The sequence below is a fragment of the Triticum aestivum genome, chromosome 1B, assembly GCF_018294505.1.
Source record: "Triticum aestivum cultivar Chinese Spring chromosome 1B, IWGSC CS RefSeq v2.1, whole genome shotgun sequence".
In the NCBI taxonomy this organism is placed as follows: domain Eukaryota; kingdom Viridiplantae; phylum Streptophyta; class Magnoliopsida; order Poales; family Poaceae; genus Triticum; species Triticum aestivum.
Genome location: NC_057795.1, coordinates 33043129 through 33063317, shown reverse-complemented (window position 1 = coordinate 33063317; position 20189 = coordinate 33043129). Strand labels below are relative to the sequence as shown.

Here is a 20189-nt window from a genome sequence, read left to right as displayed (position 1 = left end):
TTCGATTAATTTCGTATTTTGCAGAGTTTAATTACACACAATTCTTCCATATCAGGATTTATTAGGCAGATAAAAATCGTGAGAACATCTGTTCCAAAGGCCATGTTTTGACATGCCCACTATGCTGAAGTACGGAATATGATGAAATTATGGAAACATCGGAACTAGTAAGGAATGTGAGGTCAAAACATGATGTTGAGCAAAGCAACTATACCTTCACTAAGTTTGCCATGTGGTATCTGTATCCCTGAAACAGTAAATAAAGAAGTTAATGTCAGCAAACTGATCAGGAACTAGTAAGGATTGTGAGGTCGAAACATTCTGGCTTAATTAATTACTAATTAAGAAATTCATGACACCTACTTTATCCGTTCCATGCAAATAATCACAGAAGGTGAAAAGGGATGAGAAGTTGCTCTGGCTGTGCTCTCCAACAAAGTGATGATAGTCGTGGTATTCTGCTCCTCCATAGAACGGGATATAGTTTGTCGGATTGAACGGGAACTTAAACCTGCATGCAGTTCAGACACAATCCATGTTTACGAGGTGATTCTAAATCAGATTGTTGCATCGTCGAAGTCGCTTCCCCGAAGGTAAGAGTAAGAGCTGAGATAGATGACTTTACCCACTGTGGGTGTCGATGGCCTCTATCTGGCGTATTACCAACCAGAGCCAGAGAGTTGTTATGTGACATGGCACAATGGACGGGCCGACAAGGGAGGGTGCTCCAAGGATGAGCACATCGGACCAGTGCCCGTACGGCGCGGCGAAGGCGATTGGCGCCGTGTACTCATGGTGGACGCGGTGGATGTTGTCGTATCCCCACTTGGTGTGCAGCAGACGGTGGATCCAGTAGCCGAGATAGTCATCCACAAGCAAGTACACCACAAGCTGCGCCACTGTCTCCCCCACGGACGGCAATGGAGGCCCTGTCCTGATGCCGGCCGTCTGTCCGTCGAGCATACAGTAAACGTATCAATACTAATGTGAGGTATATACTCCCTCTGTAGGCTAATATAAAAGTGTTTAGATCATTAAAATATAATGATCTAAACGCTTTTATATTAGTTTACGGCGGGAGTAGTATGTAAGTTAGCACGTCCAAGCATATGTAGTTTTTGTATCTGTCTTGCTATTGGACCTTCACGGCAGGATAGGATACGAGATGGAGCGGGGCAATGGTGACGAGCAACAGGCACATGGTGTCCATGTAGCAGCGGAGGAACGCGGCCGGCGAGAGCTGCACCCGGGGCTGCAGCTTGTATCGGAGAGCCATGGACGGCGCGCCGAGCTCGAAAAGTGCAAGGGGGACCGACGACAGTGTGTAGACGAGGAGGAGCATGGGGACGATGTGGCAGTACAGGTAGTAGTCCGGCATCCCTGCCGTGTACCGAAACCACGCGCCCTCCGCATAGGACATGGACCGCGCCAGCGCGGCCTCTGCCTCAGCCACCGTCGAGTAAGGAAGCATATCGACCCCGGAGACGGATTTTGGCTTCAATTCACTTCTTTCACTATTCTCTAACTTCCTGCGTACCCTTCGCGCTTATTAGCTTGAGTTGTGGCAGGTAGCTAGCTCAAAGTCCGTTTCTCCACTGATTTTATAGGGGATGTTGATGTCCCTGACTTGCGGGCCCCGAAATGTGCGGTACCGGTACGCACTGATCAGGAGTCATCCATCGAACTCGTAATATATCCAGCAAAATCACGTTTCTGATATACTTCATCTCTTCTCTTTCTAGAAACACCTTACAAGCACAGGCGCTTAATTACGTATACGCTCGTCCTTATGAACGCACACACATAAACGCTCGTCCTTATGAACGCACACACATAAACTCTACTCCTAGCCAATAATAAGTATCTCCAAGAGAATGAATAAGCAGATCTTAGGATTGACGAAGAAACCACACGTACCTCGTTATCGATAGAACACCGCGTCCCAATGGAAGAACAAGATGATGCCCCGAGGGAGCCGTGTTAAAACATATGCATAAATAGATGTTTAGGAACAACTAAAACCAATGAAAACCATACATAAGAGTGTTCTCGTTTTACATTTTATAAGACATAAAACCTACTGATTCTGTGGTAAAATAATGTATAAAAGGAGAAAAATATTAAACTGAACTTACCGTGATGTCGTGTTTAACAAAAAAGGAAGCATGAATTATATTATTTTGCTCCAAGTGGCAATCCAGCGAGAATCTATCATGTGAAACCATCCAATACAACTGCTGCACGCAATACACTTTGCTGTTCGTACTGCCGCCTCCGACGTTGCTGGATACGGTTTGGCACAAGCCTTTTTGTTGATTTCTTAAAAAATAATTGAGGGGATGCCGAGTGCTTTCTATATTTTCAGATTGCTAAATTCTGTAGGATCTATGAAAAAAAGGCTCAGAACATATGTACTGTTCCCGATTAATGTGGATGATCTTTTAATTTTTCATTTACAGGACACTTCTGATGGTGATTCTTGTACATTTGCTATGCCCATAACAGAAAGGAAAATAAGGAACGAACAAACTGTTTTACACCTATGTCTTTGTGAAATGAAATATAATCTTTATGTCAACAACAATGATTTAATATATACTCATGAGCCGAGTAATTAGTTTAAGTTGTTCACAATTATATAGTAGGAGTATTTTGTGATGATATCTTTGTTAGTTGGTTTCAGAAAGACATACTTCCTCTGCCCGGGTTTATAAGTCCAGCTTCTTGTTTGGGTCACTGACAATTAAATTAACTAACTTTATATGATCGGTATGTGTTACATATAAATATGATTCTATTAGTATAATTTACGATCGAAGTGTAAACCAAACAGAAAAAGTACTTTACTAGCCGACGCAAGAAGTGTACTTCTATTTACCAATTTTTTTCCATGAAACTTTTTTGCGAATCGTCGCAACTTCAATTTGTCGGCATATCGACCCTTATTACGGTTGCCCAGTTTGATAAACGAGTTCTCAATATGTTTCTTCTGGAATTGAGATATTATTTATTCTTTATGTTGATTTCATTTTGGCAAACAACTTCAAAACAAGACACACGTGACCACAAAAATGAAAACACGCTATTAGAAAAAGGTTAAGGAAAGTAGCTTCCGGAGCAGGAGATAATGTTGATGACGAGCTCAGGTTTGCCTGGCAGAAAGCGCAGTGTCACTACAACACCCGAGCAAACACGTGCCACAGCTATTCCACACACTCGTTGGCCAGTTAGCGTGCCGTGGGGAATGACTTTTGCCGGCATGGAGCAATCACTGCCACCTGTAGTGCCATGGTTAATTGTTCTATCGCCGATAGTATGTGCCAAAGATCTTTCTAATTCACCCGACTAAGTTTTTGTAATATGTAGATACATCAGTGGATAATAAACTTTAGACTTATAATTACTTTGGTCACTAGATTTTGGTCTATTTATCGAAAAAAGCTTTCTCCCCACTTTATATATAAAGCAAACCGCCATAGGCTAACAAGGTCCAAACAATCCAACGCAACGCACACACCACGCAGAGTATACATAACAAGAGTACGAATGGGTTATGCTGAGGGCACAACTGAACAAAATTTCATAAAGAATACTGGACTCTCCAAGAGAGTTTTTTTTAAGTGCACCCCCGGCCCGCCCCCCATTTATTTTTTGCACCATCCCTAACTGTCGGAAATTTTGAATTTAAACGTTGAAAGTGGAGTAAAATAGTGTAGGCTATGCTTTACAAAGCACATACTAATGCTTCACCCGGTGGACAGGCTTCTGCTCTACATTACACATGGTCGATGATTGATTCCTCTTGGCAACATTGTTAATTGTAGCTGCTGAACACACTTTAGAGACAAAAAAAATGGTTTGATGAAACAAAAGAGATTCGGATAAACATTAACATGGTTAAATATATTGTATTTTGACCTGGTTAGAGTATTTAGAAGTTAAAATGTTTGAATTTCCAAATTCATTTCAATATTTTCGGATGATCAAATCTGAAATATAAGAGATTCTCAGTACACCAGTTCGATCCAAAAAAACAGCTATGGAGAAAACAAAACAGTATGAGATTAATAAACAACAGTTTCTACTTAGAACTAATAAGATTTTGTGTTTCATGAAAATGATGAACCTGCTTGAATTATTTTGGGGAAAAAACTAGGATAGTGAAATTTATAATATGTTCAAGTGTTTATTAGGAAATTAATCTTGGCTTTCTTATATTTTTTTCCAAATAAAAGTAGTTATAATAAGCTAACAAAAATACTAAAGGCTAACAAAAATACTTTAGCACTGAATAATTTAATAGACGTCGTATTGCAGATTGCAGATTTAAGTGCTCCACATTTCTGTTTGATATGCCTTTATTTCCATTTGGTGCCTGGTTTGGTACCTGTCGTGATCTCTTGATGGTGTCACGAAGAAGATAATCACCTTCTGGAGATAGCGTAGTGCTAATTCCAGTGCACTCGAGAATAGGGCTGCTTGCGATGATTGTTTTGTGCCTGTTTCACAACGTCTGGCAAGATGCAACTAAAGGTGTAGTACCTGTCACAAATCACACTTCTTGCATGGCAAGTTCATACGCGACAAACAAACTCACCCTCGGCAAATAGAAAACATATCACGTCTCTTCTATTCTGAGCCCTCGTGCATATCGGCCTCACAAGGACTTGAGTACCTACAGATTTTATTGTGCCGCACATATCACGCCTCTTCTATTCTGAGCCCTCGTGCATATCGGCCTCACAAGCAATCATAGAGTTCAACTTGAGTACCTACCGATTTTGTTGTGCCTCAAATTGCCGATTTTTTTTCATGGTAATACATGCGTCATTTATATCATAAGGAACATTGTACAAGTCACGTACATACCGACATGCTAAAACTAAACAAATAGCAGAACGCTAGCCTTTGCACAAAGGAACACCAGCCAATAAGTAAAATTACAAACAAGACCGAAGATACCTCTGAGCTTGACACCAATGCCCGTCACCTGCCTCTGTCATCACCACAACAGCCACCAAAGAAAAAAAAATGATGGATCAACTCCACACCCGAGCTCGACACGGCTTCATCGCTGATATGCAACTTTGCGGATCCCCAAGGTGTCTCGCCAAAGACGAAACCATTACCGTTGAACGAAATAGACCGGGCCAACACCCCGGTCACGCCATCGAATTCCAGATCTGACAACCCCACACGACTAAGACGTCGGAGCAGGAAACCATACCTACCCTCCACGTACCACGAACCTAGCACATGATCCACCATCTTACAGATGCCGCCGATCTAGACTACAATCTGCGTCCACTTCTGGATTAGCTCACAAGCTCCACGTCGGCGCTGGAACCAACGTCGTTGCAGCGACGGAGCCCGACGACATAGGTCCAGCACAAGTATGCCGCCGCCGCACCATCCTTGCTTGAACATGTTGGTTTCCGAAGCCATCCCCAACTATATGGTCGATCAACTTGTCGGAGTAGGATTAGAAGAAACTTTATTGAGCGCCGCCATCGCCATCGCCGAATCCAAAACGATGAACAATCTAAATACTAAACTACTTTGGCCTAAAACCATCCACACACTTGGATCTCGTTACCGCCCTCACCACCGACGACCTAGGTAGTCGGCGGAGGAGATCCGCCGGAGGGTGGCGGTAGAAGAAGCGCTCCGTGAGGGCAGGTGAGATCGCCTTTCTTTCTTCTCTTCGAACAAAGAAAACAATACAGTTACCTTGTGGATTTGGGTCTCCTTCCTCCTCGAATTGCGGTTTTGATACGTGAAATTATGTGACAGTAGGGAGGGGTCGTATGAATTACACCACCATTTCTGGTGGGTCAGCAAGAAACATCACCAAAGAGATAGATCTCCGAGGAACAATCACGCTTCCAGATTGAAAAATATCTCTAATCCTTCTTTGTTTTTTTTTCGATAAAGGGCAATTTTATTATCTCAAAATGTAGCATCAAGAGGATACAAAACATTATGAGAAACACCCGACCTCTGCTTAACTGTGATACACACAACCGAATCCAAATGTCTGATAAAAAAGCATGAAACAAAAACAGATAAATCGACAATAGTAGAGTCCTATAGACTGACACTATGACTATATCCAAGGTGGTGGTCAATCGATCCGTAGGTTTTGCTGCCACCCATGTTGGGAGAAATCTCCATGTCCACCTGCTCCAATTGCGTACACACCGCCTTGAACAATGGCGGGTTATTCTTTCTAAAATTCACTGGCGCAAACACCTGCACATCCATGTACAACTATTGATGTGTGTTGTGGTTTGAAAAGCTGTTTCGGCAGAAACTGCGTGAAAAATGGATGCAAATTCGGAACACTCTCAATGCAAAACAATATACATGTTTTTTTGTGGGTGACAATATACATGTTTATGTTGTACGGTTACTTTGTCCAGCCCTTCTTTTACGTGCCTTTTGCTATAGGGAGTAGCACGGTCTTTTATAGCGCGCTATTGCTAAGTAGCGCGCTACTGCTAAGTAGCAGTAGCGTTTGTTTTTAAACTGTGTTGCTGGTAAGATTCTGTGTATAAGGTTTTCCCTAGTAGTGCTAAGTTACTTTTGTTGTTACTGCTGTTACAATCATCACAAACATGCTACCGTTCTTGTTTCTATTACTATTGCTATTGCTACCGCCACTATCAAAACTATCATATATTGTGCTACTAAACACTTTGCCATAGAAATATAATTTTCTAGGTGTGGTCGAATTGACAACTCAAATGCTAAAGCTCATAAATATTCTTTGGCACCCTTTGGGTCGAAACGATTAATTTGGGTGAAATATTACCCTCGAAGACTGTTGCGATCCCATATACTTGTGGGTTATCAACTGTCTGCGTGTGCCACCACTTGAGACCGGGAGGAGGGCCGCCACCCCACCTCGTGAAACTGGGAGAGTCGCCAAAATGAATCCCGCACACTCATCATCGTCGCTGATCCGAGCCAATCCGGAGCCAAAGTCACTATATCACCGGTGCAGATCTACCTTGGTCAGGGACATCGCCAGGCCATGCCGCCGCGAGAGGCCTGGGCTTCACTTGCCACCGCCTTCCAGGGCTGCCGCCCCGGATTTTCAAAAGAAAAGAAGGTGTATCTCCTAGTGATGAGCCAATATCTAAAACAAGGTTAGTTGCTAAAGGTTATAGCCAGATTCCTGGTATTGACTATAATGAGTATATCTCCCATGCGCTGCGAGGATTCCCTGCCGAGCAGGGTACTCTTACTCAATTCTCTTGTTCTGGTGCTCATCCTCAGAATGGTGTGGCTGAGCGCAAGCATCTTCACCTTCTTGAGATGGCGCATGCGATGATGATCGCCCCCTCTCTTCTGCCTCACATCTGGGTTGAGGCTATTATCACTTCCAACTATCTCATCAACATTCAACCATCTGCTACTCTACATGGTAGTATTCCTCTCGGGCGTCTTTCTGGTCATTTTTCTGATTATTCGGCACTCCATCTGTTTTGTTATGTTTACTATGTTTTACTTGCCCCTCGTGAATGGACCAAACTGACTGCTCAGTCTGTTGAGTGTGTATTTGTTGGATACAATGATGAGCATAAGGGCTATCGCTGTTGGGATCCTGTAGGTCGCCAGATGCGTATTTCCCGGGATGTGACCTTTGACGAATCTCGTCCCTTCTACCCACGTCCATCCTCCTCGACCTTTTTCATGGAGGACATATCTTTTCTTACATTTCCAGATACACCTCCCCTTGTGCCCACAATTCCTACTCATTGTCCCTCATCGCATGACTCTCCACCTTCATCGTCCATACCTTCCCCCTCTCCACCTCCAGTTATTCCACCTCTTCCCTCCTTTCCTTTCCATTATACTCGTCATTCACGTGTTGTGGATGAGTCTACTGATGTGCCCTCTACTTCTGTTGTGTTGTCTTCCTCCTCTCAGCCAACTTATGGTCTTCGTTCTCGGCCATGTCCGCCCCCTGACCGATATTCTCCTTCTCACTATGGTATCCAACGATTCTTGAGCCGACTTCTTGTCGATATGATGTTGCTCATCCTAAATGGAAGTTTGCGATGGCAAAGGAGATTGCTGCCCTTGAGCGTATCGGCATGTGGGATCCAGTTTCTCTTCCTCCCCGTGTTCGTCCCATCACTATAAATGGGTCTATAAGATTAAAACTCGCTCTGATGGTTCTCTTGAGCATTATAAAGCTCTCCTTGCGGCTCGTGGCTTTTAGGAAGAGCATGGTCATGATTACGATGAGAATTTTGCTCCTTTGGCCCATCTGACCACTATTCGCACACTTTTCGTTGTGGCCTCTATAGTCCAGTGTTCTGTGTCTCAGCTTGATGTTAACAATGCAGCCACCACCTTGGTATTCAGTTCCTAATGGCATTGTTTGCCGTCTTCGTCGCTCTCTATATGGCCTTAAGCAAGCCCCTCGCGCTTGGTTTGAGCATTTTGACTCTGTGGTAACTGAAGTTGGTTTTTCACCGAGTGCTCATGATCTAGCATTGTTTGTGCATCATTCTGCTCGTGGTCGCACTCTTCTTCTTCTATATGTTGATGACATGATCATCACTGGCGATGATTCTAAGTACATTGCCTTTGTCAACGCCTGTCTCAGTGAGCAGTTTCTTATGTCTGATCCCGGTCCTCTTCGCTAGTTTCTTGCGATTGAGGTTTCCTCCACCTCTAATGGCTTTTATATTTCCCAAGAAAAGTATATCCAGGATTTTCTTGCTCGTGCGGCTCTTCGTATGAGCGCACTACTGAGACTCCTATGGAGCTCAATGTTAACCTGCGTGCTTCTGATGGTGAGCTCTTGTCCGATCAGACATTTCATCGTCATCTTGTTGGGAGTCTTATCTATCTTGCTGTCACTCATCCAGATATCTCCTATCATGTCCATATTATAAGTCAGCTTGTTTCTGCTCCCACTTTAGTTCATTATTTTCACCTTCTTCATGTTCTACGATATCTTAGTAGCACGATCTCTCATCGTCTTTTTTCCCCATTCCAGCTCGCTACAGATTCAAGCCTATTCAGATGCTACATGGGCCAGTGATCCTTTTGATCGCCTTCACTTTTCCCTTACTGTGTTTTTCTTGGTGATTCTCTCATTGCCTTGAAGACGAAAAAACAGACTGCAGTTGCTCGTTCGAGTGCAGAGGCCGAGTTGAGAGCTATGGCTCTTTTGACGGCAGAGTTGACTTGGTTACGATGGCCACTGGAGAATTTTGGTGTTTCTGTTACTACACCTACCACCCTCTTGTCCAACAATACACGTGCTATCAGTATTGCCTGGGATTCCATGAAGCTTGAGCTTACCAAGCATATTGGTGTTGATACCTCGTATGTGCGCGCTGCTGTGCAAGATCATGTTATTGCTCTTTAGTATGTGCCTTCCGAGTTACAGCTAGCGGACTTCTTCACGAAGGCACAAACTAGAGCGCAACATAAATTTCACCTCTTCAGACTCGGTGTTGTGGATCCACCATAAGTTTGAGGGAGGGGGGTATATTGATGAAGGCCTTTGGCCTTTTGTATTCTTGCCTTTTGGTATCCTCATGTACATCATATATATTGTGGCTTTGGCCTCCTAGTAATATAAGTTGCATATTTCTATCAGGAGGCATTATTGGTAACGCCTAGATAGATCTTCTCCTCAGTGACCATCTCTAGCATTTTCAAGAAATGTCACACGAAATAATTGCAGGCATTATGATGTTTTCCAAAGGAATTTTAGAAAGCCTTGCAATATCATACGTGTTGTGTTGCGATCCTGACGCTATCCCTGCAGTCCATTCGCACCGGTCCATACCTCACCGCCCCGACGGCTTCAGAGGTCCATGAGGCATGGGCAGCAGTCGCAACTGGGCCCCTCGTCTAGAAACCTTTGTCTTGACCCTGCGTGCGCGCTGGGTGGTCGGGTGTTCGGGTTGGTGAGTCTCATTTGTTTCCTGCTGGGTGTTTGGTTGGCATGCGCCAGATACACCCTGTTCATTGTTCTGGGGGGAGGGTATAGGGGGTGGGAGGCTCGCTATGGAGACGGGCAGCCGGTGTGAGTTTGTGTGGTAAGGTGTCGTCCCGGTATGTCCAGGTTGGCGTTCGGTCGGTTGTCGGGACCAAGCTTGATGGATGTCCATGGGAGGACACCCTCATAAAGGGGTGCTACCCGACAGTTGCTGGTGGTGGTTAGAGGATTGGTGGTATGCGACTACTCGTGGTTTTCTATGTAGCCGCACACCTGAAGTGTGTCGGGTTAGCATGTCTCATCACGCACAATGGGTCGGAAAAAATGTATAAAAGTGTTTACTCATTTGTACTTATTAATGTTGAACTTCTATCTGAGTATTTGTAGATAGATATTCATAGGGTGCTTGTGTCTATATGATACTCCCTCTGTCCGGAAATACTTGTCGGAGAAATGGATGTATCTAGACATATTTTAGTTCTAGATATATCTATTTTTATCAATTTCTCCGACAAGTATTTTGGGACAGAGGGAGTACTTTTGTACGAGATGAGAGATTCACATTTTTGTTGACCTCATTTATTATTTCGGGGGCAGTACATCATTTGTTGTGATACATTATCATGCCATAATACTGGAATGTCCTCTTTCTTCAATTAATAATAAGGCCACATGTGAAATGATTGAAATATTTCAGTTATTCCGCCGGTTGATGCCACCATAATCTGCTGGTCCATAAGGAAGCACCCAATCTGCCAGGAATCCATTTTTCCTCTTGTGATTAATCCCCATGTCATGACACAGCTGATCATTGCACAGGATGTGGACCAGTGCAATACACGACCGACGGAAGTGGCTTGAAGCGTACCGTTTCATATACTTATCCCACTCGATTATATTGTCCTCCATAGTTTGGATACTAGGCAAACAGAAGCTCCCGTGAAGGAAGTGTGCCAACCACTTTGACCGTAGCTCGAACGCGTGCAGGTTTGACACATTCTCACAGTAGCCGATGATGGCTAACTGGGGGATCCTAGGATGGACACATTGCCTGCATGTATTGATCAAAATAGCCATTAATCGTAGTCCACTCCAACGAATTTAGAGATTTGCTTGCAGGTGCAAAAAAATTATGTTGTTTTGTATTCACATTAATTTCGACCTGAAATGTGGAACGATGCTAGAAGGCGAGCCTGCTACAATGTCTTTGAACATGGGGGACTTGAAAATATCCCTCATCTTTTCGTCACCTATGTACCCGGTAGCAAATATCACCACGTCGCTCTTTATTGTCGAGGATTCGCCTTCTACAACAAGGCCTTGTCTGCAGAAGCTCATTTCCTTTGCTTTCTTGAGAACGATACTGCCTTGGTCGACATTATTGTAGAACCTATCGGGTAGCAACACAACCAAGCATGAGCTCATGGCATCGAAGAAGCTGTGGTCTGGCACCATGGCGTACTTCTTCATAGGTACAACCCATCTATAGTAGCTCTCAACAAACTTGGAAAACAACCACCTCTGAAACAATGCAGTGAAGAACATCAGAGTAGTTGTGGTCTAACTGGACTGATTGCTGACACCCTGAAAAGAGGAGGTAAACTCAGAAGTAGATAAACTATTTCCTACTGGGATGCAGTATATAGTTATGGTTATTACCAAAGGTGATAACAACGTTGCCAAAAGTCCAAGGAGCAGCCCCTCTCCTGGCTTGTGAATTAGGAGTTGAGAAAACCGGTTGAGGTAGAAGAAAGAAATTGGGACACCCCATGCGTGGTAGCCCGGGATGATCCATCGCTTCGTACGACAAATCATTGTGCATGGATACGTCGGACCTGCTCGAATTAATGTACAAGTTCATGTTGCTTGTAACAACCTACTCATATTGCTCCAGTTATTGCAAGTAAAAATAGAGGCTGGACAGGATATACCATTCACATTTGCGCATCGTGTGGCAACGTCCAGAGCAGACTTTTGGTAACCGATGACAGTGACGAGCTTGCCTTTGATGAGTTGGGTGGCCTTTGCATCGTCCATGTTGGAAAAATCCATGGAGTGGATCACAGTGCCATCAAATGCCTCTGGCCCTTTCCCCAGCGGGAAAGCGGGAATATTGGGCCTGCCACTGAATCGTCCGAGACAAAGAACCACAAAGTCGGCCACATGGATCTGTTTGTGCTTGTGCATGGCAGAAGTCATCATAATTTACCAAACTTTCACTTAGATTTATAGTAACCAAAATTTTATAATTGCTCACCTCAACATTTTCCCCGCGATGCACGGTAAGGCTCCACACGCCCCGACCGCTGCCGAATGCCTCACCATTGCCGGCCCACTGATCCCATGCCATCATCTCCCCCTCGTTCACAGGGCTGGAGTACTCCAGAGCAGCAACCCGGGGGCCAAACCTGATGCACTCTAGCACGCCGAAGTGGCGCGCATACGAGCGCAGGTAATCCGTGACCTGGTTATGGTCAGGGTACAAATCTGACACTCCCGACGGCCACAGGAAGTCGGTGAACTGGTAATATGGCCGCGGGGTCTGAAGCCGCGTTGAGGGGAGCGTGTGCGCCCACACGCCACCAATGGCGTCTGCGTCGGCCTCAAACAGGACAGGACGGAAGCCATGCTCCAAAGCGTGCTTGCACGCAGTGAGGCCGCTCACCCCGGCTCCGATGATGGCCACCCGCTTCTTCTCCATGGAAGCCACGCAGCTTTGTACTCTTCTTTTCCCTTCCGAAATGTGAAACACTTGGTTAGTAGTAGTTTGCTATGAGCCTATATGACTGACTTTATAGCTAGTCCACTTGGCTCTGTCTGGACTTGCCGTGACCACTTGGATCCGAGCAGATTAGTCTATGGATAGAATTGATTTTATTTTACTGGCTGGATTGCTTCCACGACAAGAACGTAGTACGCGCAGTCTTCTAATATTGCATATTAAAAATATTATTTTATGTATTGACTATGCCAATTGCACTTAGTAAAATATATAGTTTACCATATGGATAGTCTTCAACGTTGCAGCTTAACAATAGAGAGTGATTTTTTTTGTAGCATGGGCTACGTGGTACCCACTACCCTAGACGTTCAACGTGAACTTGGGTGTGCATGCGGATGTGTGCCTGGAAAAGAAAATTAGCAACTGTGCCAGACGCTGCTTCACAGTCCGACGCAAGGCCTACAAATTTTAGAATTTTGATAGGTCTAGTCGGGACACTGTACATGACATGATGTGCCAATGGGTTGTCAGACTAGCCCCACATGCTTTCTCTCGGTGTCACATGCATGCACACATCTCGCTCTCCTCATGCTCTCTCTACCCAAGAATCAGTCTGACACATGCATGCATGCGTAACATAATCTCTCTTTGCTCCCAATTTTCTCTCACATGCATGTACAAAAGCACTCTCTCACTCCTGATGCTATCTCTCTCAAGGCTCTCACAGCCACACTCTTTCATACCTTTTTCTCTCTCTCTCAAAAATTCGCTCACAAGAAAACACTCTCTTTCCTCCGCCTCTCTCTTGCAGCACATCAACACAATCTATTTCCTCCTATTTCTCCACGTCTCCCTCCCCGTCCCCCCAAGACTGTCACGTGTGCACAGTGATCGTGGTTGGGAAAAGTCAGCTTTCTCTCGGCCACTCTCCACCCTCTCTCTCCGTTTCACATCCTGCTGCATGCACTAGCATACAGGCCTAGGGGCCTAGCCTACCTTTGGTTACTGTTTATCTGTACATGACCGCGCACGATGTTCCTTTCCAGCACAAATCCCAAAGCAAACGAATGGTCTACATAGGAGGGACCGTGAAGCTCGAGTTGGACAGATTATTCCTGATTAGCTCACAATGTACAACTTATACACGAGAGAGATAGAGGGGCGTGCCCGCGAGAGTCGGCACGCAGGCCTTGGGCTATGGTTACAGATCCTATAATCTAGGGAGTGTACTAGAGTTACAAATACAGTACAAATACACTCTAACCCCCCCCCCCCCCGGTAGCCGGAACTCCGTTGGGTAGGACGTTCAGGCTGGAACAAAACCCTTTGGTGAACAAATCGGCAAACTGTGAGGAGGACGGAACATGCAGGATCCGTGCTTCACCAAGAGAGACCCGATCACGCACGAAATGCAAGTCAATCTCGACGTGCTTAGTGCGTTGATGTTGCACCGGGTTGCTGGCGAGGTACAAGGCGCTGATGTTGTCACAATAAACCACAGTAGCGCGGCGAGGAGGACGGCACAGTTCATGCAGGAGCTGGCGCAACCAACAGGACTCGGCGACGTAGTTGGTGACCCCATGGTACTCGGCCTCGACGCTTGATCGAGAAACGGCCGGCTGCAGTTTAGAAGACCAGGAGATGAGGTTGGATCCGAGGAAGACACAGAACCCAGAGGTTGACTTGCGGGTGTCGGGGCAACCGACCCAATCTGCATCTGTGTAGGCAACCAAGTAGTGGGAGGAGGACCTGTAGAATTGGAGCCCATAGTGTGATGTACCTTGAAGATAACACAAAATGCGCTTGATCAACTGCATGTGACTGTCCCGAGGCGCATGCATGAATAGGCACACTTGCTAAACCGCGTAGGAGATGTCTGGCCGGGTGAGGGTTAGGTATTGCAGGGTACCGGCAAGGCTGCGGTACTATGTGGGGTTAGGGAGGAGGTGGCCGGCAGTGGCAGACAATTTGGAGCTGGTGTCGATGGGCGTGGAGACAGGTTTGCAGTTGAGCATGTTGGCATGATCAAGGATCTCGAGGGCGTACTGTTGCTGACAGAGGAACAATCCTGAGGCATTGGGGGTGACGTTGATGCCCAAGAAGTGGTGAAGCTCGCCGAGATCAGACATGGAGAACTCGGACTTGAGGGCGGAGATGATGCGGTGAAGTGTGTGGGTTGAATTGGCAGTGAGAATGATGTCATCAACGTACACCAGAAGGTAGGCAATGCTTGTTCCCTGATGAAGTATGAACAAGGAGGTGTCACTTCGCGCGGCAATGAAACCAAGAGAGAGGAGTAACCGTTGGAACCGAAGAAACCATTGTCGTGGTGCTTGCTCCAACCCATAGAGCGACTTGTGAAGTAAGCACACGTGATCCGGTCTTGAGGAATCCACAAACCCAGCTGGCTGAGAGCAATACACGGTCTCATTGAGCTCGCAGTGGAGGAAAGCATTCTTGACATCCAACTGATGAATAAGCCATGACTGAGAGGTGGCAAGACTGAGGACGAGACGAATGGTAGAAGGCTTCACCACGGGACTGAAGGTCTCCTCATAATCCACACCCTCTTGCTGAGTGAATCCACGAACTAACCGTCGAGCTTTGTACCAAGCGAGAGAGCCATCCACATTGAACTTGTGGCGAAAAATCCACTTCCCCGTGACGATGTTCACACCTGCAGGCTTAGGCACCAAAGACCAAGTAAAGTTTTTCATTAAAGCAGAATATTCATCTTGCATAGCTTGTTGCCAATTGGGGTCTTTGATGGCTGATCTATATGTGGCAGGTATGGGAGAGAGCGGAGAGGTGGTGGTAGTGGTGAGGAAAAGACGACGTGGCATACAATAACCAGAATTGGCGCGGGTAGATATGCGGTGGGAGTTGCGGGGTGGCTCTATTGGAATTGCATGGCGAGGTAGACGTGGTGGGCTAGGAGTGGTCAGCGCGGAAATGAAGGCAGATTCGATGGGCCGGGGGGATGGGCGGGGACTGCAAGGAGGATCGTTTAACAGAGGGGACATACGCAGAGGATGGCGTGTGGTGGGATTGTTGCGAGCCGGACGAGGCGGGCGCGGCAGGCGAGGGGGATGCGCATGGGGATCCGTGCGATCTGGTGGGCGGGGAGCCGGTGGGCGCGGTCGTGGTAGTGGGGTTGCGGGGCCCATCTCCGGATGGGGCGCGGCGAGGAGACTGGTTGGGCGAGGATCCCGAGTGTGCAGGTGGGGATGGTGGATCCAAGGGATTCGATGGGGGCGGGGGCGGGGATCCGGTGTGGACGTGCCACATGCATGGCGAAGATCCGGTGTGGACGTGCCACAGGAAGGGCGAGGGGTGGGCAGTGTGTGCGGGAATTGGTTCTCGTCGAAGGTGACATGGCGTGAGACGATGACGTGGCGTGAATCTAAGTCAAAACACATGTAGCCTTTGTGCTCTAGAGGGTAGCCAAGAAAAACACAGCGAACGGAGCGAGGGGACAACTTGTGTGGCATGGTGGCGTAGGTGTTTGGGAAACACAAGCACCCGAAAACGTGAAGATTGTCGTATGTGGGGTGTGTGTGCCCTGGAGGAGAAAGTGTGGCGTGGTGTTGTGAATGGCACGAGATGGTCGTCTGTTGAGAAGGTATGTGGCTGTATGTAGTGCTTCGACCCAAAAGGGAGGGGGGAGGTGTGCTTGGAGTAAGAGAGTGCGCACGATGTTGTTGGTGGTGCATAGTAGGCGTTCGGCCTTGCCGTTCTAAGGTGACGTGTGTGGGCAGGAGAAACGATAAGAAATGTTGTTAGAGGAGAAGAAGGCGCGTAGGGATGTGTTCATGAATTCGCCGCCATTGTCACACTGCATGGCTTTGATGACGATGTTATATTGACTGTGAACAAACATGAAGAAGCGTTGGAGGACGGAAGACGTGTCGGATTTGTTGCGCATAGGAAATGTCCATGAGTAATGTGTAAAGTTGTCGAGAATGACCAAGTAATATCGGAAGTCAGAAAAGCTAATAACACGAGATGTCCATAAATCGCAATGAATTAAATCAAATGGTGCATAAGTCTTGCTAAAGGAAGAGGGGAAGGGAAGATGAGGCTGGCGGCCAAGTTGGCATGCATTACATGTGGTATGAGCAATCTTATTACAATCACTAAGAAATCTTTGGCTATGGTAGAAAGAGAGTGCGCGCTAGGGTGGCCGAGGCGACGGTGCCACAGGTCTGGTGGAGAGACGGTGAAGAGTGCATGCGCACGAGCCGTGGTGGTGCGAACAAATGGGTAGAGGTCGCCATTGCTAACGGAGATCATGAGCACCTTCCGAGTGCGAAGATCCTTCACAAGAAAACCACAAGGAAAGAATTCAATGGAGCAAGCATTGTCTTTTGTAAAACGCCGAACGGAAATTAAACTAGTAACAATATTAGGAGAAATGAGAATATCAATAAGGCGGAAGTCGTGAGGGGGAAGGGTTGTGGAGCCAGAGCCGGTGATGGGAAGATGTTGCCCATTGCCAACAAGAATACTAGATGGGAGATACTGCTTTAAAGAAGAACTTGACGAGGTGAGAGTACCTGGGTTGCCTGTTATGTGGGATGAAGCACCGCTATCAAGGTACCACTCGGGCGCGGGAGGAGCTGGGTAGCCACTATTGCTGTAGGCGGCGTTGAGCATCGCGAGATGATCCCACGATGGAGGCATGGCCGGGTAGTACGAGGCCTGTGGCGTGGGCGGCGGTGGGTAGGCCGGGTAGGCCTGGGCATGAGAGCCAGGGTGGGGCCCAAGCACACCGGCGGCGTTGGGGGGGGACCCAGCCAGAGCGCGGAGACGGGATCACCATCCCATACGGCGCAAAGTAGCCAGTGTACGGGGCGAGCGGGGCCTGCTGATGCTGGCCATGGCCCCCATTGTTGTGGCGTCTGCGCCCACGGCCGCGGCCGCTCCCACGACCATGGTCACTACTGTCCCCATAGCGGTCACTACGCCCGCGTCCAGGAGCGGGAGTCGGCAGAGAGGGAGCGCCCGGAGCACTGTCGATGGTGCGATCATTGCTCGGACAGCGAACGCCTCTGGAGCTGCCGCCCGAGGGGCCACCGCCAAGCAGAGCGAAGGTGGAGGCGCTCTCCTCAGACCCGCGCTGCGCTTGGGATTCCTCAGCCAGGACGACGCAGGAGAGAACGGTGTCGAAGGGAAGTCCTTGATCGTCGAGGACGACGCGGATGGTGTCGAGGCGCTTGTCCAGGCCATGGAGAAATTGGGTGGTGAGATCCACCTTGGTGACAGCATGGTTGATGTCGGCGAGAGCATCAGTGAGGAGCTTCATGCGGCGGGAGTAATCAGACACAGAAAGATCGCCCTGCTTGAGGTTGCGATATTGGTGATTGAGGATCATGAACCACACATCACGATTGGCAAGGAAGAAGGCCTGAATCTTTGTGCCAGAGGGCGTATGTGGTGGTGGCGTCGACGACATGGTCGCACATGACATCGGAGAGAGTGGTATAGATCCAGAGGGCGATGTGGGCGTCAAGCTCGATATATTGGGAGGTGTCATTGGGTGGTGGTGGATGCTCGATGAGGCAGGTGATGCCGTAGCGGACGAGAACCATGAGGAAGAAGATCTTTCACTTGTGGTAGTTGTGGCCGGCGGGGTTAAGAAGAAATTTGATATGGTTTGTGATGTGGTCGCAGTAGATGGGATCGATGGGAGAGGGAGTGTTGGCCCAGTCCCGACGTCGGGTACTTCCGGCGACAGCGATACGACTGACAACGAACGACGACGAAGCGAAGCAACGCTGACTGACTTGGTTTCTGCCCCAAGCTGGCTCGATCCGTCCCAATCGATCCAAGCTAGCACAGCTAGCTACGTAGCCCGGCAAGTTGCACTCGTACACGAACTCCTACGTCAAACACGCACGTATATAGCAGCCGGCCGGCCTGGACTACACACAAGTACGCACACACAAGGAGGCTGGCTGATTATTGCCAAAGGCTCATATCGAGCCTTGTGTTTTATTGATCAACTCACGGTACAAGTTACAAGGGGTGCAGGCTACATATATATACACGCTAGGATCAGCTATAACAATACTACTCGGTCACGACTTGTACTACTACACGGTCACGACTTGTACTACTACACGGTCATCACTTGCCATAGTTGGACTCGTATACGCACATGTACCTGATTCACGTCGGGATTAATTCCAACAATCACCCCCTAATCACGATGTCGTCACGTCACAACTCGGACGCCGATTCTTCTTTGCATCTCCAGGATCTTCTCTCGATCCAAAGCTTTAGTCGGGATGTCCGCCAGTTGATCATCGGTGCGAATATAGTTGACCTTCGTCTTACCTTCTTCCGCGCAATCCTTCTTATAATGAGACATCTCATCAATGTGCCTGCTCCTATCATGCCGCACTGGATCCTCACGTAGAAAAAACGTAGACTCACTGTCAACGTTGAGCACCACTGGTTCTGGATCTCGATCCATGAGATCACCGTGTAGCTGTCCTAGCCACACACCTTGACACCCTGCTTTACTTGAAGTCGATGTCACCACTTTCTGTCTTCGTGATAGTCAGCTTACTACGCTTTCACCAAGGAAATATGCCACGCCCAAGGTACACTTACGGTCGCCAACAATTCCTTCCTTGTCACTATCACTGTAGCCAAGTAGTTTCACCATCTCCTTCTTGCTTAGCTCAAGACGAGGTTCCATTGAAGCGACAACGTGATTGCAATCTTTCATGCCACGACTTTCAAGTACCTTCCTTGCATATGCCTCCTGGCATAGTGTGATCCCCTCCAGCTTTTGATGTACCTCTGTCCTGAGGTTGCAACTCAAAAGGCCTAGATCATCCATCTTGAAAAACTCCTTCATTTGTAGCTTGAACTTTGCAATTACTTCTTCATCTGCTCCAGTTATCAGCAGGTCGTCGACGTAGATGCCAACTAGTAGACGATCCATTCCTTCACCTCTCTTGTACATTGCATACTCTAGTGGGGCTTTCTCAAATCCAAGAGAAATCATCGTCTGATCAAGTTTGATGTTCCATGCCCGAGAGCCTTGCCGTAGCCCGTTCAAGACTTTGTGTAGCTTCAGTACCTTGTGTTCCTCTCCCTCTTTGATGAATCCCGGTGGCTGATTCATATAAACATCTCCTTCTAACTCGCCATTCAAAAACGCGGATTTTACATCCATGTGATGTATCTTTCATGATTCCTGAACCGCGAGAGCGATGAATAATTTTACCGATTCCATCTTTGCAATGGGAACGAACACTTCTTTGAAGTCCACACTTTCCTCTTGCACGTACTCTTTGGCTACTAGCCTTTCTTTGTGCTTCACGGACCCTTCGGCATCTTTCTTGATCTTAAATTCCCACTTGAGATCCATGACTTTTTCATTGTTGGGAAGATCCACAAGCTCCCATGCATTATTGTCGTGGATCGACCTCAACTCATCTTCCATAGCGTGACGCCAACACTCCTTCGTGTTTGCATCCTCAA

The 20189-nt window shown here is 47.2% G+C and overlaps 1 protein-coding gene across 1 annotated transcript; it reads right to left on the bottom strand.

Annotated features, from left to right (window-relative positions):
* Window positions 1-208: 208 nt before the first annotated feature.
* On the bottom strand, window positions 209-1471 carry LOC123085710 (very-long-chain aldehyde decarbonylase GL1-10-like). The gene is made up of 4 exons (XM_044507403.1): window positions 1142-1471; window positions 626-948; window positions 364-511; window positions 209-247 (listed from the first exon to the last, which is right to left on the bottom strand). The coding sequence occupies exons 1-4, from the start codon at window positions 1469-1471 to the stop codon at window positions 209-211; spliced, it is 840 nt and encodes a 279-aa protein (XP_044363338.1).
* Window positions 1472-20189: the final 18718 nt, after the last annotated feature.